Source organism: Lissotriton vulgaris, chromosome 1_1 (genome assembly GCF_964263255.1).
Source record: "Lissotriton vulgaris chromosome 1_1, aLisVul1.2, whole genome shotgun sequence".
NCBI lineage: Eukaryota > Metazoa > Chordata > Amphibia > Caudata > Salamandridae > Lissotriton > Lissotriton vulgaris.
Genome location: NC_141685.1, coordinates 1,743,506,813 through 1,743,533,447, shown reverse-complemented (window position 1 = coordinate 1,743,533,447; position 26,635 = coordinate 1,743,506,813). Strand labels below are relative to the sequence as shown.

Here is a 26,635-nt window from a genome sequence, read left to right as displayed (position 1 = left end):
CGTCTGCACGTGCTTTTCAACAATTTTCGTAAGAGCCGGCAGCAGAGAAATAGGCCGGTAGTTGACTGGGGCCTTTGGATCCAGACCAGGCTTTTTGAGCAGCGGGATGACCATTGCCTGCTTCTAAGCCTGCGGAACCACTCCCTGGCTCAGCGAGAGATACAGTAGCGGGTTAGCCAATGGATTAACCACCTCGGCCAATTTCGCCAGAATTTTAGCAGGGCATGGGTCCAGGGGCGAGCCCGATTTCAAATTGCCCATAAGTGCTAAAGAGGCGGGCGCAGATATAGGTGGAAATACGCCCAGCGTCAAGCCTGGCGAAGCCGGGGGCGATCGGTTGGCTTCAGAGTTAATTCGCTCCGCGGGTACAGCCGATGGAAAAGAATCCTGTATAAGTTGGATCTTGCTAGTAAAAAAACTAGCAAGATCAGCGGCTCAAGAGTCAGAGGGTCTCTCCTCAGAGATGTTGGTCCGTGGAGATATAAATTCTCTAACTATGGAGAAAATCTCCTTGCAGGAATTGGAGGCAGCTTCTATCCTCCCTGCCAGGTAGGCTTTCTTACCCAGGCGAATGTCCCGGTGATACTCCTTAACCGCTCTCTTGTAGGTCAGCTTAGCCAAATTACCCCAAGTCCCCTCAATGAAACATATTAGTACATTATGGAGTAAATGTGTTGACTTTTCAATACAGTTGGTGTTTTAGGTTACAATACACATTTTGTGTTGCCTTCTTAAACTAGATACTGCATCATACTTGCAGATACAGATGATGCTAGTTGATAGTCAAAAGCAATAGGTTCTAGTTTCCTAGACACCAAACCTTGCATGCATTGACCCTCTTTAGTAAAACCGCTTGGTTGGACCAATTGAAATGATTTCAGCTGATATTTTCCCAAACACTATATGTTTAATGATAACATTTGTGAGGCTGCTAAACGTTGTTGGCTTTGAGGTCCCGTCCTCGCAAAAATGTGCTCAAAATCTGATTACAGGTAATGGTTAAGCTTTGCAAATGAGCCAGCTAATTCACAGTAAGTTTTTGAGGGATATTTCCCAAAAACAATCTATAAAGTGTATATTCACTCAATAAGTCTAATGTGGAAACTGAATATGTAAGTGAGCCAAAATGTCTAGTAGTCTTTTTTTTCTTTTTATATCTTCTAAGGAATTTTGATAAACGTTGATGTTCCACATCAATGTTTCAAACATTGCAGTGGTGATCACTTTTTGGCAAAACGCTATCGTTTTTAAGGGACAAATGAGAAAGGGCAGAGGCATCCTTATTTCTCCTTGAGATTTACGCCACGGAGATCACTTCAGTCTCAAACATTATGCCCAACAGTTGTAAGTTATGTCCATGTCTAGTATCTCAGTGGTGACGCGACTCGCACTCACTGTTCATTCAGTTCCATGTAATGTTATGTTACATTCTGTTACGTTATGTTGATTTGTATAGCGCATTAATCACCGGAGAGGGTATCCAGGGGCTTGGGCAAGCGTGAAGGTGTGTGGTCCCCAGGGTTCTTCTACGAAGAGAGGCAGGTTTTCATCTTCTTGTGTAACTCAAGTGAGGAGGAGGAGGCACTGATGTGTTGAAGGAGGTTGTTCCATGTCTTTGGTGTGATGTAGGAAAACGAGCAACCTCCAGTTCCGCTTTTGCAGCTGCATGTGCGAGAGTGAGGCAGAGCGTAGGTGTCTGGTGGATTGGTGAAAGTGTATGAGGCTGTTCAGGAATTCTGGTCCTGTATTGTGTAGGGCTTTTTATGTGTGCGTGAGAAGTTTGAATTGGCTGCGCTTGTAAATGGTAAGCCAATGAAGCTTCTTGAGGTGCGTTGTGATGTGGGTGTGGCGTGGGTAGTCGAGTATGAGTCTTGCGGCCGTGTTCTGGATGGTCTGGAGTCTCTGGGGAAGTTGTTTGGAGATTTCCAACATTGAGAGTGTTGCTATAGTCCCGAATGCTGGTGATGATTGCTTGTGTGGTGGTCCGTCTTGTGTTCTGGGGCAGCATTTGAAGATCTTCCATAGCATGCGTAGGATGTAGACTCAAGAGGTGCACACTGCATTGACATGAGCTGTGATGTTAAGTTTGTCATATAGGATGATCCCTAGTTTTTTTGCGTGAACTGTGGGTGTGGGTGTTGATCCTAGCTCGAACAACCACAAGGTGGAGTACCATGTTGAGATCTTGTTTCCAAAGACCAGCACTTAAGTCTCGTCAGAGTTGAGCTACATGCAGTGGGTTCATCTCAGAGTTGTTGGGAGGCAGCGATGTTGGACAATGACTAAAGGCGAGGTGAAATCCTTAACAATTGAGAAAATCTCATTGCAGCTGTTAGAGCTTCCTTCTCTGTGGTCTACTAGTTCTTTTTTCTTGTTGTCTCTTATTTGCTGGTGATAGCATCTGAGTGCAACCTTGTAGGTAGTTCTATATGTGGTGTCGTGGCTGGCTCTCCATTTCCTTTCTACCTGTTACAGTGATGTTTCATGTCTTGGTGGTCTTCTGTGTGCCAGCTGGCCTGCCTGTTTCATCTGCTATGCTTGTTGGGTGCAAGGGAGTCTGCACAGTTCTTGATCCAGTTGTTGATGTCCTTGTCGAGTTTGTAGGTGGGCCTAGGTTGAGTTGTGCCGAGAGGGGTTGAACCTGTCTGCTTCTGTGATTTTGTCCCAGCTGCTGCATGGAATTCTGAACCTAGGTAGGGTGTTGACTTGAGTTGTGATGATTTGAAAGTGGATGATGGAGTGGTCAGTCCATGTGAGTGGTGTGGTGGAGTTGTATTTGATGCTCTCTCTTGAATTGAAGATGGGGTCCTGTGTGTGTCTTGTGGTGTGTGTTGGTTCTGGGATGAGCTGGGTGAGTCTGATGCTGCTCAAGCTTTAGAGGAGTTATGGGGTGAGCAGGGACATTTCTGTCTTCCAGATGAAAGGTGAGGTCACTGATAAGAATGTAGGCTATGGAGTCAATGGTGAACGGAGCGACAGAGTTGATAAAGAGGTTGGTAAAGGCTGGTTGTGGTCCAGGTGGTCGATAAGTGAGTGATCTGTTCAGGGTGTAGCTTTCTTAGATTTGCACCTTAAAGTGCAGGCGGGCCATGAATGGGGTGACTATATCTGTGGATGGTGTGCATTTGCTGGATTCCTTATAGATGATAGCTAGTCCTACCCTCGTCTTGTGAAGACTGTCCTGTTGAGCCATCTAGTAGGCCGCTCGGATTGATGTCAGGAGCCGATGAGGGGTGGAACCAGGTCTCTGGCTTGAAGGACACTCTCCTTCAGGACACAGGCTAGGAAAACAGCCGGCATCTGCTATGGTCTTCTCAGATCTTGCAGAAAGGTGCTCCCCCTACTACCACCCCAGTCCCGTCTCTTGCTAATTCAAGGCCTAGTACTATCCAGGCTAGACTATAGCAACGCCATTTACCTCGGGGCGCCGGAAGCCACCTTCCAAATACTGCAAAAAACCCAAAACGCCGCAGCTCGCCTTCTCACAAACACCCCAGCAAGAACATCAGCCAAACCTGCTCTGAGAAAACTTCACTGGCTCCCCGTGAGGGAAAGAGTCGCCTTCAAGGCCCTTTGCCTGGCCCACAAGGTTTTGCACAACGCGGGTCCCCCCATTCTGAATACGTGGATCATTCCATACAGACCGACAAGAGCGCTCCGGTCTGAACAGGGAAACCTTATCGTTGTCCCGAGGGTGAAGAAAGCCCGCATCGGCGGCCGCCGATTCTCGGTAAACACGGCCAAGAAATGGAACGCCCTCCCCCCAAGCCTCAGAGCTGAACCTAACCTCCTACGATTTAGGAAGTCTCTCAAAACCCTTCTTTTCCCCTGATGCATTTGCAGCTTCCCTGTGCCCCCCCTAAGGAGTCCGAGGTTTCAGCGCTGGGATACTCGAGGGTGACTACGCGCTCTATGAAAACCTAAAATAAATAAAAATAATAAATAAGAGGATGTCGGGTGTGTCACTACTCGGCAGGTCCCATATTTTGGTTTCGTGTTTTTGCTGAGTCATTGTGTGTAGAGAAACATGCATGCAAGTTGGTGTTGACATGCAGGATTTGCTATCGCGTGTGTTGTAGGGTGGGGATGTAGAAGTTCTTGGTGCTTGTGAATTGGGATGGAATGTTGAGGGTGATGTTAGTGTTTGTCCTCAGGGTGTGGGTGGGTGGGTGGCTGGCTGCTGGAGAACTGGCAGTGGGTGAAGGTGAAAGCTCCTACCATGGTGTGGGTCGTGGCATGACAGCAGTTGGAGGAACAGTGTCCAGGTTCTGACGTCCTAAGGAGTGCGGCAGAGTATCGATGGGCAATGAGTGGACCAGAGTTCTTGATGCTGGATGTGGTCCAGGTGCAGACTGGCTCCCCTTTGCATGCCTTTGCCATGCAGCCGTGTTGCAGCTGCCATTAAGTAGGTACTGGGAGGGGAGAGGAGTGCAGGTCATTTCCTCTGCTGATGGGTGATGAGGTTATGTTCATAACTCAGAAAGACACAGTGGCACTGTTCATTGTTTTAACTAAACCGAAACCTTACATTACTTTTTCTACGAATGATCTAGGCACAGGAATGAATGCTATTAAAGCCCTTCGATTCCCATTGATAATGGAATATCTGCCAATGCTTCTACCACGCCTCTTTATAAATCTGCTGAAGTGGGACCCAAAAAGGCAAAAGGAAGATGATGAGGAAACGGAGGAGACTGAGAAGAGTTTATTTGCACCAGTTGTTAAGTTGACAAAAATCGAAGCGATGTTGAACAAAGATCCTTGGAAGCTTGGATTTGGTCAAGTGAGTATACATTTTGTAAATGTATTTACTTATTTAATGAGTTTTATATAGCGCATTCTTGACCTGAAGGTATCAGAGCACATAATATAATATTCATATGTAAAGGTGAAAAAGGAGGTGTTCTGGATTTGTCCCAGTTTTTTTTGTATTTTTCATTGTAATGTTCGAATTTGTGTCTATTTGTGAAACATTAAAAGCAATACCAAAATTACATGACCCTGTTAGTTGCAAAGTCACTTTAGCCTCATTCAGACCTAAAAAGGAAATAGTAAAAAGAATCCAAATGTACTTAATTAAATGTAATATGTATGCTGATGCAGCACCCAATGCTTTTGCTGGGCTTTGATTGATTTGTTTTTTGTATTTAACCCCTTCCATGCTCATGATGGCTCTACGCCGTTATGAGTCACGGTAGGCATGTGCTCATGACAGCGTGGAGCCCGTCATGCTGCGGCTGTTTCTCCCACGCGTCACTAATTCCGCACCTGTGCGGGCTAATTAATGAGTGGGCGGGGTTGTGACGGAACCACTCAGTCATGAGCACATGCCGCGTGTGAGGCATGACGGCATGGAGCAATCATGAGCGCTGAAGTGCCGTGCCCACCACTTAGCCCCCTGCAGAGCGGCGGAATTTGCGGCGCATGGAGTGGGTTAATATATTATCAAATGTTGATTTTTGTTAGCACGATGTTACAAGTTTTGGTATTCTCGATGAAACACATTATTAAGGGGTTTTGGTAATTAATAGGCATGTGTTCCAGTGAATCTTAGTCTTATTTTCAACTCAGCTGCTGGTAGATTCTTTGGGTGTGCATACGCTAGATTTCCTACAAGTCAGATCCTCAAATTTAATAAGGTAGGGCTCTGTATGTTTTAAAATCACTTTCGCCCACTCACGTCTTGAGATTCTGCGTGGGCCATAGCTCCCAAAGGTGAGTTCTGAACGGGTTGTTCACTAAGTAAGTTTGCATGCCCTACAACAGCAGTTCTTAACCTGAGATTGCCACAGAACACCTGCACTTCCTGATCCCCACCGACCCCAATACCACCCTCAGAGGAACCCTCACCTACAGACCACCCGGCCCAACCGCAATTCAGTGACTCCATCGCCAACTTCGTCAGCATGCACGCCCTTGCATCCACAGACTACATCCTTCTCGGACACCTGAACTTCCACCTTGAGAACACCAACAGCAGCAATTCCACCACCCTGCTCGACAACCTCGACAACAGACAGCTCGTCTCGACCCCCATCCACTCTGCCGGACACCCGCTTGACCCCATCTTCTCCGCCAGCAACCACGACATCATCAGCCACACCACTGAACTCCACTGGATCTACCACATCTGCGTCCTGTTCACCTTCGAGAAGTCTACCAAGCACCAGCGCCCGCAACGGGCCCCCTCCGCAGCTGCAGCAAAGTCACCGAAGAACAGCTTGTCACCACCCTCGCCCGAAACCCACCAACGGGCACTACTGACACCGACTCTGCCGCCCTCAACCACAGGCAATGGATCGGCGACTGCACCAACACCCTCGCCCGATCAAGAAACCCTCGAACAGACGGACCACAGAAAAGCCATCTGGTTCACCACCGACCTCCAGGCTTGCAAGCAGGCATGCCGTAGGCTCGAGAAGAAGTGGCACCACAAACAGACACCGGACAGCAGCACAGCCTACAAGAGCGCCATTCGCAGACTCCACCAACTCATCCGAACACCAAAAGGACCTCCTTTAAAGAGCCCATAGACAACAACGCACACAACAGCAAAGAGCTCTTCAACATTGTGAAGGAACTCTCGAACCCCAGCTCCAATGACATCCCGCCATCGCAAGACCTCTGAGACTCCCTAGCCACCTTCTTCCACCGCAAGATTGCAGACATCCACGACAGCGTCAGCAACCAGGCCCCCCGACAGACACAGACACCTCAGACTCACCGCCACCAGCCACATCGACCCCCTGCTTTCCTGGACCCACGTCAACGACAAAGACACCATCAAAATCATGAACACCATCCACTCCGGCTCACCATCTGACCCCTTCCCGCATCACATCTTCAACAAAGCAAGCTCCACCATCGCACCCCATCTCCGCAAGATCATCAACAGCTCTTTTGAGACCACCATCTTTCTGGAGATCTGGAAGCACGCCGAGATCATCGCCCTACTCAAGAAACCCAAGGCTGACCCCAAGGATCTCAAGATCTTCCGGCCCATCTCGCTCCTCCCGTTCCAGGCGAAAGTCATTGAGAAGATTGTCAACAAGCAACTGACCTCCTTCCTCGAGAAGAACAACATTCTGGATCCGTCCCAATCTGGATTCCTCAGCAACCACAGCACCGATACAGCCCTCATCGCCGCCACCGACGACATCAGGGCCATGATGGACAACGGAGAAACCACGGCCCTCATTCTCCTGGACCTTTCGAGCGCCTTTGACACAGTCTGCCACCACATCCTCCGCTACCGCCTCCACAAAGTAGGGATCCGCAACAAAGGACTGGACTGGACCACCTCCTTCCTCACCGGCAGAACCCAGAGTGTCCGCCTCCCCCCATTCCGCTTTAAAGACACCAAGACCATCTGCGGCGTACCCCAAGGATCGTCCCTCAACCCGACACTCTTCAGCGTCTACCTGGCACCGCCTGCCAACATTGTTCGATCGCACAACCTCAACATCATCTCATATGCCGACGACACTCAGCTGATCCTCTCCCTCACCAAGGCCCCCACCACTACCAAATCCAACCTCCACAAAGGAATGAAGGCCATTGCCGAATGGATGATGAACAGCCGCCTGAAACTGAACTCGGACAAGATGGAAGTCCTCATCATCGGATCCACCCCTCCACCTGGAACGACTCATGGTGGCTGGCCACACTAGGGGCTGCAACAACGCCCACTGACCACGCACGCAACCTGGGAGTCATCCTGGACTCCGCGATGTCAATGACCCAGCAAGTAAACGCCATCTTCTCCTCCTGATTCAACACCCTCCGCATGCTCTGCAAGATCAACAGATGGATCCCCACCGGAACCAGAAGGACGGTCACCCAGGCCCTCGTCAGTAGCAGACTGGAGTACTGCAACGCCCTCTACACAGGAACCTCAGCCAAACTCCAGAAACGACTACAAGGCATACAGAACGCCTCTGCACACCTCACCCTTTACGTTCCCTGCCACAGCCACATCACAGCCTACATGAAAGACCTGCACTGGCTCCCCGTCAACAAGAGGATCACCTTCAAGTTCCTCACCCACGCTCACAAAGCACCCCACAACACCGGACCAGCCTACCTCAACAAACAGTTCACCTTCTACACCCCAAACCACCAGCTTCGCTCCGCTGACCTCGCCACCGTCCCCCGCATCCGTTGAGCGACCGCAGGTGGCAGATCGTTCTCCCACTTCGCCGCAAAAATCTGGAACACCCTCCCCATCCGCCTATGTCAGACCCAGTACCCGCTGCCCTTCAGGAGACTCCTCCAGACCTGGCTGTTGGAGCAGTAGCAACCCCGCTCTCCCCCCCCCCCGCCCCCCCCCCCCACCGACTTGAGACCCATACAGGTAAGTAGTGTGCTCTACAAATGGATTGATTGATTGAGGTCTGGGGTTCTCTGGGAGTTTGTATCACCTACTCAGGGGGTCCACAACAGCTTAGAATATTAAATGTAATATTTCAGTGGGGGTCCCGGATTCTTATAATGATTCAGTGGGGGGTCCCTGGGTTCCAGTAAGGATTAAGCCTAAAGGTTTGAACCACTGCCCTAGAATGTTAGATTTGGTTCATTATCAGCACTGTAAACTGAGTGTGCAGAAAAAAATTATGTGTTCAACCTACGACACATCATCCCCTGTAGATTCCTCAATTACAATGATCTATGCATCAGCCAGGAACAACTCTGCATTATGCTTCTTGATTCAGCAGCAGTTTATACATGTTTATGCTAAAGCCTAAGGGACTAATAACGAGTTTGGTGGTCCATAGGACCGCAAATTCACAGTGGAGGTGCAGTGGCAGTCAGGAACTGCCGCACCAGTGGTCTGACTGCCGTATTACAACTACGGTGGTCGGACCACATTACGACTGCCACAACCACTAGGGTTCCGCGATCCCTGGCGTGGTAGTCTGAGGCCACAATATGCTTGGTGTTGCCTTTGCGCACCGCCAAGCATATTACAAGCTGGCTGACAGCTGAAAGGGAAGCGTAGATTCAACAATGGGGGGCCTTGTATGCCACCCTGTTGCCTCAGAGCCTTTGGGATGCATGCAGTGGGGCACATAGTGTGCACCCCTGTCTGCATGCACCCCCTGTTCCAGCACGACATGGACTTTACAGTCCATGCCGTGCTGTAACGTGCTGTAGTTGACCCATGGCGTTGCCATTCTGAGGCTCTCTGATGAGCCTTTTTAAAGGCAGCACTGTTGGCCAGCCACCGTATTAGGTGGGCGGGCGGTGGTCGTCTTTGGTGGTGCAGGTGCGGGGTGGTGGCATGCCACACCGCCCCCTCACTGCCATAATCTTATTTGGACCCTAAGTATTCAGCAATGATTTCATGTACAAATTCGCTTGAAATTTTAATTTGGAATAAAAGCTCTAAAGTAAGGTGATGAGTCATTTTTCTAAAATGTCATGGCTGGAGAGGGATTTGGTAAGGTGGTAGGAGCAGCGGATGAAACCCAGTTTAGAAATATCCTAGTGTTTTGTGAATGAGGAGCTAGCAATGCCGTTGCTTGCTGGGTTTTTTGTCGAGGTTTTTTTTCCTTAGGGTAGAGGTATGTAATTACACTGGTTTTACAGATTATTTCAGTATAATGGGTGGAGTTCTGGAGGGTTGGTGAAAGTATATGAGGCTATTCAAGTATTCTGGTCCTGTGTTGTGCAGGGCTTTGCATGTGTGTGTGAGAAGTTTGAAATGGCTGCGCTTGTGAATGGGGATTTAGCATGTTCAGAAATGTATAACTTGCATAGAAGATTTGGCCAGTAGTTTTGGGAAGCACAAGAATGTTTTCATGGGGCCCCTGCAGCAGCAGTAAAAGGTGACAGTCCTATTTAGATCCATCCGCTGCTTGATAACTGCACTCAACTTTTGGAATTGTGCAATCAATCAAATCATCTCTTTGCTCTTTGCTTTTCTCTTTTGAAACCATCAATGCATTTCGTCTCCAATACCCCCTTTCCAAATACACAGCCATCAAGGTAGCCTCTAGGAAAAATATCGGAGTACACTGTGACATCAGGCTTATGGCCTTATTCAGAGTTGTGCCGATGTAGGACATCAACTACACAATGGCGGCTGTCCTGCCTGCCTTATTAAGAGTACATTTGTGTCAATGGCACTCTGAATAAAATGACTGGGGCATCCAACACTTTTGGACTGATTTCCAGCTTCACCAAACTGTAACTAAGGCTCTTAGTCTCATCTTCATTATTACCCCCGTTGCATCAACTTCTTACATCAAGCTCAACATTTGCATAATTTGGCCTCAATTTCTATTCTGTTCACCAAAACCATGTGGATCTTCCTTATTACTGCACTGGAGAAAATCCATTAATCCAGCTTCATTTTCATTTTTTTTGGAAACTTATGTTTTTCATATGTAGCTGGTTAACAATTAAGTCTTACCTAGAATGTTTCCTTCCTGCCCAGGTTAATCCTTTCTCCTTTCATCTGTTAGGATTCCTTCTGCTTTGTTTCTAATTTGAAGCATTAATCCTGTGCTTATCATATGCATTTGTTTTATTTTGCGACCTACCCTAAAGTTGAGAGGAAAGTTTAAAAACATTTTTTGGGGTACACATTGATTTACGTTATCATTTCTTTGTTTCCTCTTGTACATTGTGTCATTAGCATACTCGGATTTTTGTGCATGTTCTACTTAACATTTGTTTTGAATATTTTTCAATGTATCTTGGTGGTCAGTCCATTATGGCTTCTTGCTGTCTATCGAATGCAGTCCTTGTGTTTACAATTTACGGGTCTTTGGTCTCCTGATCAGTTATGCTGACTCTGTTCTATGGATTGCGTTTTGGCTTTGTTTTCTCCATCCCCATCTCAGATGATTCAGGAATTATTTTCCAAGTTTGGGGCTTAGCGGCTTCACTTTCACTTGGCTTAGGTTCACTGTAAACTACCTTTACGAAGATAGTGACTATACATGGCTTTTATATATGTAGCCTGAATGTCATATAGCCTTAAATAATACTAAAACACTGCATGTTCCTTTTCTAATTAGTGGGTCGCTATACCTTCTGAGAATCTCTTTGAATACCTGTACTGTGACCAGAAATATAACACTTGAGAGAGGTGTACTAAAGAAGACTTTGCATGCTGCTTTTCCCTCTCTTTCCAATTTTCCTACATCCTGTTTGAGCCTGGCTGGTGCATCTTTGTTACGAACTGGGACAAGCCAGAAGGAGCCATATCACTTTCTGCGCTCCTTTACTCTCTTTCTCAAGCCATTCTCCATCGTCCTCTTTGCTACGGTCAGGGCACACTCTGGAGGGGGTGTGACTGATTGTTATTAGAACTCAACCGGTAACACTTTCAAATCCATACAACAGTCACCCAATGTGTATTTATTTATTTATTTATTATTTATTTATTTATTAAGCAACTTGTATTGCGCAGACTAAACCCGAAGGTATCAAGGCGCCTATCAAAATCAATAAACAGAGAATACAGAATGCCACTAGGGGTATGCAAGTGTGAAAAGATGGGTTTTAAGCGCAGATCTAAAAGTTTGCAGAGAGGGACTAGATTTTACCTCAAGAGGGAGGGCATTCCACCACTTGGGTGCCAGAAAGGAAAAGGCCTTACCTCCCCATCTTGCTTTTCTGACACGGGGTACAGAGAGGAGGAGTTTGTGACCGGAACGAAGATTCCTACTAGGGTTGTGCCGAGAAAGAATGGATCCCATACTTGTAAGGCTGGGTTTAGCAAGAGCTTTATACACCAGGCACATGGATTTGAACAGGATCCGGTATTCAACGGGGAGCCAGTGCAGTTGTTTTCTGGCTTCAGTGGCAGAGGCACGCTTTGGTAGGTCAAGAGCAAATCTCGCTGCCGCGTTCTGGACCACCTGCAAGCGCTGTAGGTGACTCTTGTTCAACCCTGCATACAGCGCATTGCAGTAGTCCAGTCGCGAGCCCAGAAAAGCAACAGCAAGTTGCTTTCTTGCCTGGGGTGACAGAAAATGCCTGATTTTCCTCAGTGTGTGGATAATCCCCCAGCAGGTCGAAACAGTCCTGTTGACCTGTTGGCACATACTGAGGTTGGGGTCGATCATAACTCCCAGGTTTTTTGCTGACAAGGTGGGCTCGGGACATGCACCCAGCGAATTCGGCCACCACTCCGCCGACCAGATCGATTCCTTTCCTCCGAAAACCATCACCTCCGTCTTCTCCCCGTTCAGCTTTAGTGAGTTGTGGATCATCCACTGGCCAACTGCCTCCATGCAGGATCTAAAATTTGCGGCAGTTGACGTAGCTGTGAAGAAAAGTGAAAAATGACTCACTCTCCCCACCAGGGATCTATCCAACAGTTTGCATAATAAAGCAGCAAAGGAATTGACAGCCAATCTGTAAAATCAAAAGACATCTTTATTATAATTAATTATGAGGCTTCGTCGTCCAACCGTAGTTTTACAATTGAAAGAGGGAGCCTGCCTGAGCTTTCTCAGGCAGGCCTTTTATACAAAAAGTTTGGCCCTAGGCTCACATTCTTGCTGACGAACACATCATTGTAGGTCGCTCCCATGGTACCATAACAAAGCAGGCTATAATTATGAATTCCATTCTACTTGCCCAAACTGACCAACCCATCTTCCATCATGAACATATGTCAAACTTCACATATTTTCCTGTGCAGGCCGGAGAAGCTCACAATAGACTGGTTTCCTCCCCATCATATAAACAGTCACCTCCCCATTGTAAAAGCCCAGAAGCAGAGAAACAGAGCCAGGTGTGGAAGATAGAAATGTAGGATAAGGGATGCTTGTGGGTCATAAACAGGCATGGCTACTGTATTCGGCCTTCTAATCTTGCTCAGGCCAATGTACACAACAAGTTGCTCAGATCTTTAATATAGATTGACTAGAGGGCATGGACTGGTTTGGTGAGGCCAACATCACATAGGCAGATTCAGCCTGTTCAGGTCAAATGGGAGTCAGGAAGAACTCAAGCTAAGGAATACGTGTCCTTTAAGAATCATTGGCTCATGTATATGCCTATGTAAAGGGCAACAACTAAAATGGACGCTTGTTCACAACCTTGGAGCCTGTGGGCTCAGAATGAATTTGCCAATAACTCCTGCATGCATCATTGTATTGTGATGAAAATACACACACATATTAAACTTGCCATTTTCGTTTCTCTGATATCAAAATCATAGCAGAATAATGATATTTTAAACACAGGTTCAGATTTCACAGAACCTCAGACGCCCCTTTTGCCCTTACATAGGCAATAACTCAGTCTATGTTAGCAGCTGTGTCCAAAATCCGTTATAAGCCTCTTGGAAGGCTTCTATTGTCCATCAAATCCGCTTCCATCATCTTCTTCCGCGTTGGGCCTCTCGATCCAGGCCTTTTCATGCTCAGTAGGAGTGCCCTCCTGGAACACCCACAGTTCATTCAAAGTCTCAATGTCTTAAAACAAATGCACCAGTGTCTCTTCTCTGTGACACCTCAGGAAATGTGCTCTTTATTGATCAAGGGCACAAAACATCTCGTGCAGAAACAAGCACCACTGAAAAAAAACACCCTCTCAAGATCAGTAGCTCCTTTCCGACTCCAACACTCATCATTTAGTGTCAGAGGACGATCAAGCTGCTCTTCTCATGGGCACCGGAATGTAGTGCCTTTTCCAAACTTGGATTCTCAGGTGCACTGCCTTTCTGCTGGAGCAAAGGGAAAAGAGGTGTGTGTGGGGAAAGGCCAAAAACTCAGGCCAAGGGGGTCAGGGGACCGCGCGCTGCCAGAGGTTCAAGCACATGACAGTTTGAACAAGTTGAACAAAGTGGATGACAGTCCTGCCATCAAAAGCAGGGATCCTTCGCATCTTTGCACTGAACTTCTGAGGCAAAACACAAAATCAGCTCCTTTTTTCTTTTCTTTTTACAACGCCTTCTGATGAAACAAATGGCTTGCTTAGGAGGTACCACTGGAGGCATGCTGATGATCGCTGTCCATGCTGATGACCGCTGCCCACGCTGCTGATTGCTGTTCACGCTGCTGATTGCTGTTCACGCTGCTGATTGCTGTCAGGAATTGCAAGGCCAAGAAGTCTGTAGTCGTCTGCCATGTTTACTGATGGGGACCAGGCTTTTTTGATCACCGGTCTGCAGGGTAACATTCTTCCTTTTTGACTCTGGAAGATTCCCGCAGAACCTAGTGATATAGGAAGTGTAACACAATTGTTAGTTTCCTTCAAGTCAGATATAAAAACAGTTCATGGGTTGGCTTTTTGACAAGAGAGCTGCAAGCAAGTGGCCTGCAATCTGCAAAGGAGTGGCAATTCGTCATGGGAACCTAAATGGATGCCCTCACACAGTGGCATTATCTAATGGGATACATTATTTAATGGGGTAAATACATATTCTCCTTAATGATGAAGCCTAGGTGTTCCTAAACTCCTTATCTAGAACATCTCAAATAGAGAAATGACATAATACACATTATCAAGGACATGAAGAAGTCCCTTCTTTAAACAATGTGCATCAAATGCGCTATGTAATGCAAAGGCTAATGATCAACTGTGCAGACAAGAGGACAAGAACTAGAGAGTCCTGGTATCTGCATGATTAGAACACATCTTATAAAAAATTGAAACAGCAGAAACAGAGGAGAACTGAAAAATTAAAAATAGACATTAAAAATATGTCGTACTAAAAAGAATGTAAACTTGAGATATCTCCTATTGAGATGGAAAATGTCCTATTGGGTCAATTAACCAGGCTATCACTATCCTGACAGTCAGTCTGAAAAGGCATTTGAAGTAGGCCTAAAGAAAATTCTTGAGAAGCAGTCTGGTCACACAAAAGGGGAATGGTGTGTAGCATAAGGGGGGTTCCTAATACATCACTGCCTAAAAGTGTGAACATGAACAATACACCCATAATAATAAATGGGCTGACAGGTGAAAGGAAGATGGAGGAGGGAAAATGGAAGTAGAACACAACAAAAGTCTTCAATAACTAAACATGATGCAACATTGGTCAGGTAAGGAGCAAAAAGAAAAATCTATAGGAAGGACAAGAGTTTGCTTGGGTGGCCTAAGGCATGTGACACAGCACCAAGAGCACGGGGATACATGAAAAGACCAATGTTACAGAATTTTAACTCTACCGCTGACAATCTATACCCTACACGGTAATTCTAACTAATGTTCAGTTGTCTCTTCAGGGAAAAAAATGAATCCATAGGCTTATTCAGGAATCAAAAAATGCGATATCGAAATTAGGCCACCTTTAGTCACGGATCTATAATTCCATCCTTAGGCCCAATCAAGGATACATAAATGCAGAGCTGCCTGTCCTTAAGGAAAAAGGCAGTTAAGTGACTAACAACGGATGGCAATCTTTAATCCAGTATATCAGTTTAGTTTTCTTAAATAAAAAAAATCATTACAGCCAAATTAGGCATGAACTGGAAAAACACAGCTGCCTTACTGCTCACAGTATGAGGTCCATATCTGTGAAATTTGTCTTAATACAATATTCATCCAATTTATTGTGAAACAATGCATATCGTCATATGTGTTCCTTCACAACACAGGGGAATTTGTAATTCAAAGTAGCACCATAGAACAGAACATACACAAAAAACATTAAAAAAATAAATACACATATCAAGCCATCTCAAGCCATAAGATATACTTGCTGTATATCAAGCACAAGGAAAAACAGCCCAGACAAACAAACAGCATATATGAATAAACGGTCATGCATAATACCATGGCACATGCCCTTCTTTTGACAGCAGGGCATCAGGTAATTGATACCCTGCAGTCAACTATAATGTTGCTGTGTCAAATAACGCGTTTCAGTGGACCAAATGTACAAATGAAACATAAACACACACATTTTTTCTTAAAGAAATTACGCAAAAAAAAAAAAAAAAAACATTTCTCTTCAACCAGCCAACTCACGTGTCTTGTGAATTAATCCATGAATTATCTGTAGGAAGAAGCAGAAAAGATACACAACACACACATTTCTCATAATACAACATAAATTTTAACCCTTTTTATCAGACTACAAAACATGGCACAACGTGACATACAAAAACTTTTCATTACTTACCTGTAACCTATTTTCCATGTACCTTGCAAAAACGCCCATTCTCACTCAGGCCTAAGGCCTTTAAGTTGCAGAATTTTGGGGAAGGGCTTCTACTTATTGCCTATCTAAAACTCAATGTAACACTTCGTTTTTCATTTTGTCAAATAAACTTAACTAAAAAGAATTCGTTCCTAGCATGGAGACACACATATACCAGTTCTACAGATCATTTAGCAGAATGTTTGATATTTGTTTTCTCAAAGAAATCACTTTTGCATTTGCCCTTTTTAAATCATGTTCCTTCATTTTACACAGTGCTTAATTTGTAAGACTAGAAGTGCAGGTGCTACAATTTTGCATGAGGAATACCTTTCCTATTTGTTTATTATCTCAGATGTGCGCTTAACGCAGATGTAATGTGAATGCGGTAAAGGAAAACAAGCCAGCCTGCAATAAATGAAGGTTACAGATTTAAATTATATACAATCAACTACATCTCATATAAAGCGCTTGTGCGCAGCATTTTGAAAGCAACTGGGAGCTATGCAAACCATGTGTCCCTCAGGGTACTGACAAATGAGGCTGCAATTTTACAAATTAAATAGTGTTCCTTTTATTATCATTAGCGGGATGCAATGCTGTGTCAGCCCTGCCGTATTTCTAATTTGAGATAAATGTGGTGATGACATAATTTACAGAACAACAAGCGTTTTGTAGGAACATGCTGGAGCTATTATTTATTCTTTGGCTAAAATGCAATCATCATTGCTGTACATGGCCCTGCATTCTTTGCTCATTTTAGTTCCCAAAAACGAAAATCCCATCCCAGCTGATGTCAGAGTTTTAACACTCTAAGAAGATGCTTTTAAATTATAAACATGAGCAGGAATTAGATTTATCGGAGCAAGTCAGGCTATTCAAATGACCTCAGGTCAGGACCGTGGCAGGGGCAGGGATTTAAATACAAAGCATGCTGCATTCCACAGGCGAGGCCCTAATTAAAAGGTCACAAATGTCAACAAGACAGCCTTACAAGATAACATCTCGGCCGCTACTGCTGGAACACGTTATACAGGTTCTGCCAGTCCCCTGCTCCTGGTAACTGAAGCTGACAAGGCCAGTAGGTTTAACCATTTACACATAACTTGCAATATTTCACTATATTTAAAACAATTTCTATGACACATTGCCTCGCTGAATCCTAAGAAGGCACAACCTGCAAATATATATATATTAAGATCTAAATGTATGTATTTAGTAAAGAGACACTTTAAACAGGGGCCCTGAAACCATTTAAAACAGTCTATTTATGTGAAAATCGACTTTTGTATTCTGGATACTAAGGAATAAAAAATCCTACAATTTATTGCATAATGGGTATTACTAGAATGTCTAATACCTAATTTATGAATCATACTTTTGAAAATACTAAGTTATACCTTATAGAAATGAGCTTGTTTGCGCCTAGGGTAAGGGAAATTGCGCACAGAGGTGTTTGGTCATTTTCGTGGTACAACATAACTTAAATCAAACATTTTAATGCTAGGGGGTCATAGTATGAGTGTTAAGCTTCACAAATATTAAAAAACGATTTTTGTAGCACTTTGTTTTTAATAATTATTTTTCATAATTAATAATTATTTTTTCCTAATGAAGCCTAATTATTGCTATTTGTGACTGTTCTACATATAAAATGCTCACTACATCCCTTGCCTATTATTTAGATACATATTAACACACAAGCCTAAGCGCAGCTGCCTTACTGGGAATGCGTGAGATGATTGCGCCACATTTATTTAAAAAGGACTGTTTGCAAAATTCCACCACCCGTGTTTAACTAGAGAGGTGCTGGCTGAATGATTAGATATACTGCAGCTGAAAAGACTTGGCTGTGAACATCTAACACTGTGCGTCTAAAGAACAGGCAATTTCGTTTTTTCATTTTTTTCTTTGGAGCCTTATTTACATCTATTGAAGGTGACCCATACACATACATACATTGAGCTCATTCCAGACACAAAACAGAAGGGGGTCAAACACTCAGGACACACAAAACAGCGCGCTCTAACCATTTCTTGTACATAGCGCAGTTCTTGTACATAGCGCCGTCGCAATGTACAAGAAAACCTTCAAACAACATAGACATTTAAACACACATTTTAACCCATAGGTCAACACTTAGGACAGGAACAAGGAACAGCCTACAGACTGTGTTCAAAAATAACCTGCCAAAACTAGTTGTAAACCATATTTACAACAAAAACGTTTTAGTTCCTATTTTTTTGTTTTTCTTAAATTCTTCAACAGATTTCCAGAAGGCTGCAAAAGGGACAGCCTCACAGACCTTTTAGAGAGAGCTCATAAATTGGAGTTCCAACCGGAGGTATCAGACGCGAATCCTCCAACCGGGAATCCTTTGTTGCAACCTAGTCAATACTAATACAAAACAAAATACCGCGACCAGGCATCTGCGCTCACTAGTCGGGTTTCAAACTTCATGGGGCTATCTCCAACGATATACACGCAAATGTACGTGACCCACGGTTTTTGAATACTGCAGTGTTCAAATAAAACCAAGGAACCAATACTGAGGAAGATTATCCAACGATAATCTGAACCACAGCAACCAAAAGGCCTACCAACTGAACCAAATGTACCGGTACCCAAACCAAAGCGTCACATTTCTGCGACCAATAAATAACTAAGGACTGCGTCACATTTCTGCGACCAATAAATAACCAAGGACTCAGAACCAAAAAAAAAACTGGGAGCGACCCATTTTTATTCTTCAACTAAAACAGATGGAGAAAATATTTCTTCAACTGCCTATACAAATTGCAATTTGCATATACAAAAATATTTGTCCAAATTATATAACTGTCAATTCCCCACTGCACTAACAGTCTGTTAAAAAATACTTACAGCAAAAAAAGAATGGGTTCCTTAGTCAGGAGTGACATCTTTAGGAGAGTTTTAAGTCAGAAAAATCAAAAAAACATACTAGGCCACAGAGACAGATAATCCCCCAGAAAACCCTGTGCCCAGAGTACCTCTTTTTGGTAGAATTCTGTCCTGCCTCCAGTAGTTTTTCCATCCTTTGACAAAACACTCCTGCAGATAACCACTCCATGATAAGGCCCCGAGTTGGGCAGCCAACTGAAGAAAAGTGAAAAATGACTCACTCTCCCCACCAGGGATCTATCCAGCAGTTTGCATAATAAAGCAGCAAAGGAATTGACAGCCAATCTGTAAAATCAAAAGACATCTTTATTATAATTAATTATGAGGCTTCGTCGTCCAACCGTAGTTTTACAATTGAAAGAGGGAGCCTGCCTGAGCTTTCTCAGGCAGGCCTTTTATACAAAAAGTTTGGCCCTAGGCTCACATTCTTGCTGACGAACACATCATTGTAGGTCGCTCCCATGGTACCATAACAAAGCAGGCTATAATTATGAATTCCATTCTACTTGCCCAAACTGACCAACCCATCTTCCATCATGAACATATGTCAAACTTCACATATTTTCCTGTGCAGGCCGGAGAAGCTCACAATAGACTGGTTTCCTCCCCATCATATAAACAGTCACCTCCCCATTGTAAAAGCCCAGAAGCAGAGAAACAGAGCCAGGTGTGGAAGATAGAAATGTAGGATAAGGGATGCTTGTGGGTCATAAACAGGCATGGCTACTGTATTCGGCCTTCTAATCTTGCTCAGGCCAATGTACACAACAAGTTGCTCAGATCTTTAATATAGATTGACTAGAGGGCATGGACTGGTTTGGTGAGGCCAACATCACATAGGCAGATTCAGCCTGTTCAGGTCAAATGGGAGTCAGGAAGAACTCAAGCTAAGGAATACGTGTCCTTTAAGAATCATTGGCTCATGTATATGCCTATGTAAAGGGCAACAACTAAAATGGACGCTTGTTCACAACCTTGGAGCCTGTGGGCTCAGAATGAATTTGCCAATAACTCCTGCATGCATCATTGTATTGTGATGAAAATACACACACATATTAAACTTGCCATTTTCGTTTCTCTGATATCAAAATCATAGCAGAATAATGATATTTTAAACACAGGTTCAGATTTCACAGAACCTCAGCTGGCTGGGAGAGAGAGACTAGGATCTGGGTGTCGTCCGCATCATTTCAGACACACCCACAAGCGCAACACCACAGCTGCATTGCAGAATGTAACATCAGCAACTTTATATTTATTTCCATTCCATTACTTTATTTCGGTCTCATGGACATTAAAATTAATTAATCATACAATTTCACGAGAGGGGAAATACACACGTGGATCATAAATAATACATAACCATGCTAAAAAGTGTCCCAGTGAAAGAGGAAAAGAACTGTACAGTTTGAAACCTTTGACGATGATAAAATGCATTTTAGATTCTTCTTGTGTCACAAGTTTAAAAACATAATTCATCAGAAGCTATTATCAATAAAACTACTAGAAATGGAGGAATAGGTACAAAGGTAAAAGATAAAACAAATAATTTAGGTATCTAGGGCCATAATTATTGGTTTAAAAAAAGTCCAACGTACACGCCACATTGAATTTAAAAAACGAGATACGGCAAAAACGATGGTGGCCTGAGTGACATACTTTAAGACTCTGAAAACCTTAGCACAATGTACGAAGCCTAGGTTCCTGTGGAGTTGGATATGCCAGTGCTGTTTGGGTGATTTATGACTGGGGCAGAAAAAAAGACCTGTAGCTCTGTCTCTTCCTTATAATTACAAGCCGGGCATCCTCCAGATTAAGTTTTGGACCAATTATTCGAAAAGGCACGGAGCAATAGAGTCCCAAATCTAAACTGTACATACAATTTCCTTGCCAGAATTGTTGTTTTTGCATTTGTCACCCACAGTTGGTTGGATGTCATCCAGAAAAGATTCCATAATGTACTCGTCTTTGATTTTTAGGAATTCCGCTGGCAAACGGCCAGAGGACGAGCTTTCCTGGATGTCGGTAAATTTATGCCTCCTAAAGGATTTTACCAATTCTGGCCACAAAATTAAAAGTCAAGAGTGCTCCACAAGCCTACTTTACCCACCCTATTACAGACATCCTTTATGAATACAAACCAATGTATTTTACTGATACCCCAGAAAGTAACGGGTCTAAGGGCGATCTCTTGCCTAATGGGCCTAATGCCCACATCCAGGCATAGGAGGGTGAGGGGTGCTAGAGGGAAGCCCAAACAACTGCCTCATGAAATTGTTCTCTACCTTGTTCATGCTACTAGCGGAACAATACCCCCTTAGTTCTGCCCCATATAATGTAGCATCCCTTGCTTGTACTTGTAGATTTCAGCTATTGGCCTGGTTGGTCTGTGTGTGTAAGTTCTATACAATTGTGCTATTCCTCCTACAGTCTGAGCAAGCTTAAGGCTTGTTTTGGCCATTTGTGGCCCCCATCCAGGTTTTCTGTCAAGGTGACACCTAAGTAGTCAAAGACTGACCCTCTTTTAAGCATGATGCCATTCAGAGAGGGGTTAGAGTGAGACTTGTTGGCAGGATTGAAGACCATGAATTTGTTCTTCTGAGTATTGAGCTCCAAGTCCCTGGTTTTGCTGAAGGCAACAAAACTATCGAGAATCCTCTGGATTCCCACAGGCGACTTGAAAGTAAAAGAGTGTAATCCGCAAACATCAATGCTGGAAACACTCTAGCTTAGGGGCATCATTATCCTTGACCTCTCTGAGTTGGTCAACCAGTGCATTAATGAATAAACAAAATAAGGTAAGTGCGAGCACACACCCCGGCTGTAACCCTTTATTAACTGGAAAGCGGGGGGTTAATTCACCATGTTTTCCATACCTCCCCTCCATACCTATTTATTTCCACTATTGATGCTTTTTTTACTATCATATGTTCCCTCCATTTGATCTTGCTGAACACTGCCTTCCACCTTTATTTCTTTGCATCCGACAAGGAAAAGTGAGAATGAGATTGTGGCTTTGAGTCCTTTGTGCTAATGGTATTTTCACCCCTCTCTGATGCAGCTTCTGTCGTCAGGCACCTCCCTTCTTATTGATTTATCTTTCTGCAGCTATTATTTTATGGTTTGCTTTTGTGGAGCAAAGCTTGGCTGATACATGTTTTCTGCAAGTTCTGTGGCTCGTCTCTGTTCTCTGTCTTGTACCGGGCTCTTCGCCTTACTATCAAATCTCCTTCCTGCCATGCAGGTATGCAAGAGTACTCTTTCCTTCTTGCTCTGCTTGGTCCGTGCCTCTTGTGATGTTTAAACACCAATTTATGATTCCAGCTATATGAAACTATGGTGGTAAATTAAAGGACATAATTAGGCTTTCTACCTTAGTAATGTACAAATATTAATAAAGTGGGTTCAGTCGATGAGAGGGTCTGTCTCGACTTAATCCAAGAAAACAGTACAAAATTGGCAACAAAGAGCCCTTAATCGACTGTGTGCTGAACAAATCTGCTAACTTGCATCTTGACACACACGTGTTCTCCACTCTGTCAACTTGTACCATGTTATCATCATCATAATCATCATCATCATCTAAAGAAGAGAATCTACTTTCAAAGGTGAGGCATTGGCTTCCACTGTTGTGCCTCTGCAGATGCCTGTGTCCATAGCCCAGGTCCGTGTTCCAGTCTCTAACTCACCGTCCTTGCAAGATCCACCGCCTTTCAGTTAAAGTGACAACAGCAAACGAAGGCTAAGAGGGTGTCGCTGGATTAAAGACTTTGAGGTATACACTAAGGCACTGGGCATTGAGAATGAAAGACAGCTCATCTGACCTGGGAAGTGGTCCTCTAATTTGAAAAGGAGAAGGGAATGTTATGTTGTCCGGTTCTGCTCTCCCTTGCTCAGTCGTGGAATTTAAAAAAGATTTCTGAACCAGACTCATCAGGCAAAGCAGATTTCTAAGAATAAGATATTTTCAGGTAATGGTGGAGAACGCCATCTTTTTCAGCAATCCGTAACAAGCTGCACATGTGCAATTGAACCTGACTAACGGAGAAGAATAGGCTCAGCCCCTATTTAAGGAGGTTTCTAACCTGCACGTGTGCTATGCAACACAGGTTTTGTCTGCAAGCCCCGAAGCTCTCTGTGGCATGTTGTGGAATTCTGCTTCCTTTGCTCCAATGAATACTGCATCAGCCTTTCTTACAAATTTCCACTTCTCACTCTTTCTCTCAGTCCCAACCTATTTTTTCAGTTCAGACATGGCCATATGCAAATCCAGTGGCAAAGTGAGCAAGGGACCCACGTCCAGGGAAGACATGGCTTGGCAGTTCGGGCTGGACTGTTCCAATGAGGCCCAGGGTCAGACTGATTTGCATATGGTCATGTCTGAACTGGGGTGGCGGAGTGAGCTAAAGAATGATGATGGATTAAACCCAGATCAGTTGACTGGGGGTGAGTGCTTGCAATGTTCAACACTCCGTCCATCATCCCCTTTGGTTTTGCTTTGTTTGCCCAAAGTTGGCAGAGTATGCCCAAAATTGGGCCCGTGCTCACCTTGCCACTGGATTCAAGCTACCCTGGCTGATGACGGCTGATTTGCCAGAAACTGGTCCCAGGCTGCTTGTTTCCGGTCCAGGGAAAACATGGCTTGGCAGTTCGGGCTGGACTGTTCCCATGAGGCACAGGGTCAGACTGATTTGCATATGGCCATGTCTTAACTGGGGTGGCGGAGTGAGCTAAAGAATGATGATGGATTTAAACCCAGATCAGTTGACTGGGGGTGAGTGCTTGCAATGTTCAACACTCCATCCATCATCCCCTTTGGTTTTGCTATGTCAAGAGGCTCAGCATTTTTCGGTCTGGTTTCACACTAGTCTCTCACACAATTGTTGTGGACTTTTTTGTAGTTGAAAGTGCTAACTGCACTGGATGTCTGTTAAGTTTCAGGTCGGCCATCAAATTGGGCCTCTTGCAGGTATTGTACAGAATTGTAAAAGAGATTTCAGTTGAAGGTCAAGATGATATAGAGACATTTTTGCCAGTATATTTTCAGGGCATAGGCAAATTAAAAGACGGACGATCCACCTTCATAAAGAGAAAACCATCAAACCTGTTGGTCAACTTTTCAAAAGCATCCTCTTTAAGTATCCATAAACAAGTTGGGGAAGAAATTCTGAACCTCCTTGACCAAGTCTCTACCTTTGTCCCAGTGCCTAACAGACCAGCTGAATTGTAAATACACATCTCTGTTGAAGTGCACTGCGCTAATTCTGGCTGTCCATTATGAGAGACACTTAACACAAGAGCAGGCAGGCATAGATTAAGGAAGAGTGTGTAAATATTTAGCGTACTTAAACCTGATCAGTGAAATTTTACACAAAAATGGCTAAAATCCAATCAGGGGAACCGGAGATATGAATTGTTCTTTTTTTGGGGACAGTGGCAAGAAAAAGTAAAGTGCCAATCAAAGTTTAGTTTGCCAATCAAAAGTCACTCTTTGCACTAGAACGGGCCTAGGTGCAATTTCAGGTGGGCCATAATGGTGCGGGGCATAAAAGCACCAAGCGATCATCCCGGTCCAATATTTTGCCTTCTGACTTAGTCTCTGAAATATAATTTAAAATCCTCCAGGGGCAGGGTTGAAGTCTGTATCTGGTGAAGGTTCCACTGAAGCTGTTGGTTTAAGCAATAAACCGCAGAGCGGCAAAATTCAAATTTTGCACCCGCCAAAGTCCTCTTGGAGGTCGGATACATTTTGCTCCTTCACCCAGTAAAGATTTATACCTACGGACTTGGTCTTGTTCTTTGGAGCTCAAATGTTTTCGTTCGCGGCAATAGCGCTAACGTGACGCTCCCCGGTACGCGCACCGGGAGTGCTCTAGGGCAAAAAAAAATGAAGAATATACATATAAAAAAAAGTATTACATAAATATACAATATTGGATTCTTTAAAAAAATATTATATTTTATAGCAATAGGAATTTGCTATTAAAAAACCTATGAAATTCACTGAAAAAACCATAGGTTTCACATCAGTTATAGTTAGGAATTAGCATTTAAAAAACCTATGAAATTCACTGAAAAAACCATAGGTTTCACAACAGTTATAGTTAGCAATTAGCATTTAAAAAACCTATGAAATTCACTGAAAAAAACCATAGGTTTGACACCAGTTATAGTTAGGAATTAGCATTTAAAAAACCTATGAAATTCACTGAAAAAACCATAGGTTTCACAACAGTTATAGTTAGGAATTAGCATTTAAAAAACCTATGAAATTCACTGAAAAAACCATAGGTTTCACACCAGTTATAGTTAGGAATTAGCATTTAAAAACCTATTAAATTCACTGAAAAAACACGGGGCATCTTACACCTACAAAATAAAAGAGAAAGAGATAACATTAATGTAAGGAAACAACAGATTACAACGACGGAACACGCAAAGAGGTGATCGCTCAACAGTCAGGACACAGAGCTTCTTAATCCTACCAAAAAAAACGAGAAACAGATCAGATTGATGTAAACAAAGATGTACGGCAACAACAGACAACAACCACACACAGCTGCTTACCTAATCGCAAACGCTACATCGAGGCACATGGACAGCGCGAGGAGGGGGGGGAGGCTGATCGCAAACGCTACTACGAGGCGACACGGGGCATCTTACACCTACAAAATAAAAGAGAAACAGACGACAACGACGGCGGAAGGGGGAGGAGAGGCGAGAACGGCCAAAAGCACTCACGTGGACCAAGACTTCCCCCGGCGGCGGTCGGCCGCAGAATGAACAAAAGAAACATGGACGCGACAAAAAAATAAACACCGCCCACCGCGGCATGACGATTTCGAAAGGGGCGGAAAGCCTAAAATTTGCAGGAACGCCCCCGAATCTGCTCTCAGAATGACGAGCAGATGTCTGTTCCAATGGCTAGCCTCCATTTATGGAGCTAGCCAATGGAAACAGAGGCGGGGACCAAAGCCACTCTACTCTTCTCATAAGGTTTTCCCAGCAGCTGCGCAGTGCGCAGCTCGCTAGTCAAAACCTAAAAAAAAAAAAAATAGGAGGGACCACGTGGCCCATCTCCCCAGGCCAATTTCGACCCCAGGGACACCATCCCCTGAGGCAGGCCTTCAACAATTAATTACCCCGGGGTTCCCGGGGCCGTTATTGCCCCGGGGACCCCATCCCCCTCTGCATGGTCACCATGTTGGGGCCTCAAGGCTCTCGCAGTCCCTGCCCGCTCCCCGCCTCCTGCAGGAGCCGGCATTGTTTTTGGACAAAACGAGATGCAAACATGCAACTCCCTCTGTCCAAAAACAATTCTGCTCTGCTTCATGGAAGCAAGAGCATGTTTACTGCACTCGCTTCCATGAACCGGAGCAGAGTTTGCTATGGCTTGGGGAAAGGCAGTGTTCCTGCCAAGCCATAGCAAACAGCACATTGCTGGAGCAGGCCCTGGGGGGTGGCTGTCACCAGGGCCATTTACACCTGCACGAGGGAGACAGAGCAGCCCCCTCCAACAAATATTATGCCCCAGGGATGTGGTGGTGCTCGGTGCTGCGTGGGGGGGTTGAAACCACCCCACGCATTTTTATTTAATATAGCCCG

The 26,635-nt window shown here is 44.5% G+C and overlaps 1 protein-coding gene across 1 annotated transcript in view; it reads left to right on the top strand.

The window, feature by feature from the left end:
• The window catches only part of HELB (DNA helicase B), a 330,278-nt gene that overhangs the window by 61,912 nt on the left and 241,731 nt on the right, over positions 1–26,635 (top strand). Inside the window, exon 3 of the mRNA XM_086919022.1 lies at positions 4,554–4,783. Within this exon, the coding sequence (XP_086775148.1) occupies positions 4,554–4,783 (230 nt within the window). The remainder of the gene's footprint in view (positions 1–4,553; positions 4,784–26,635) is intronic.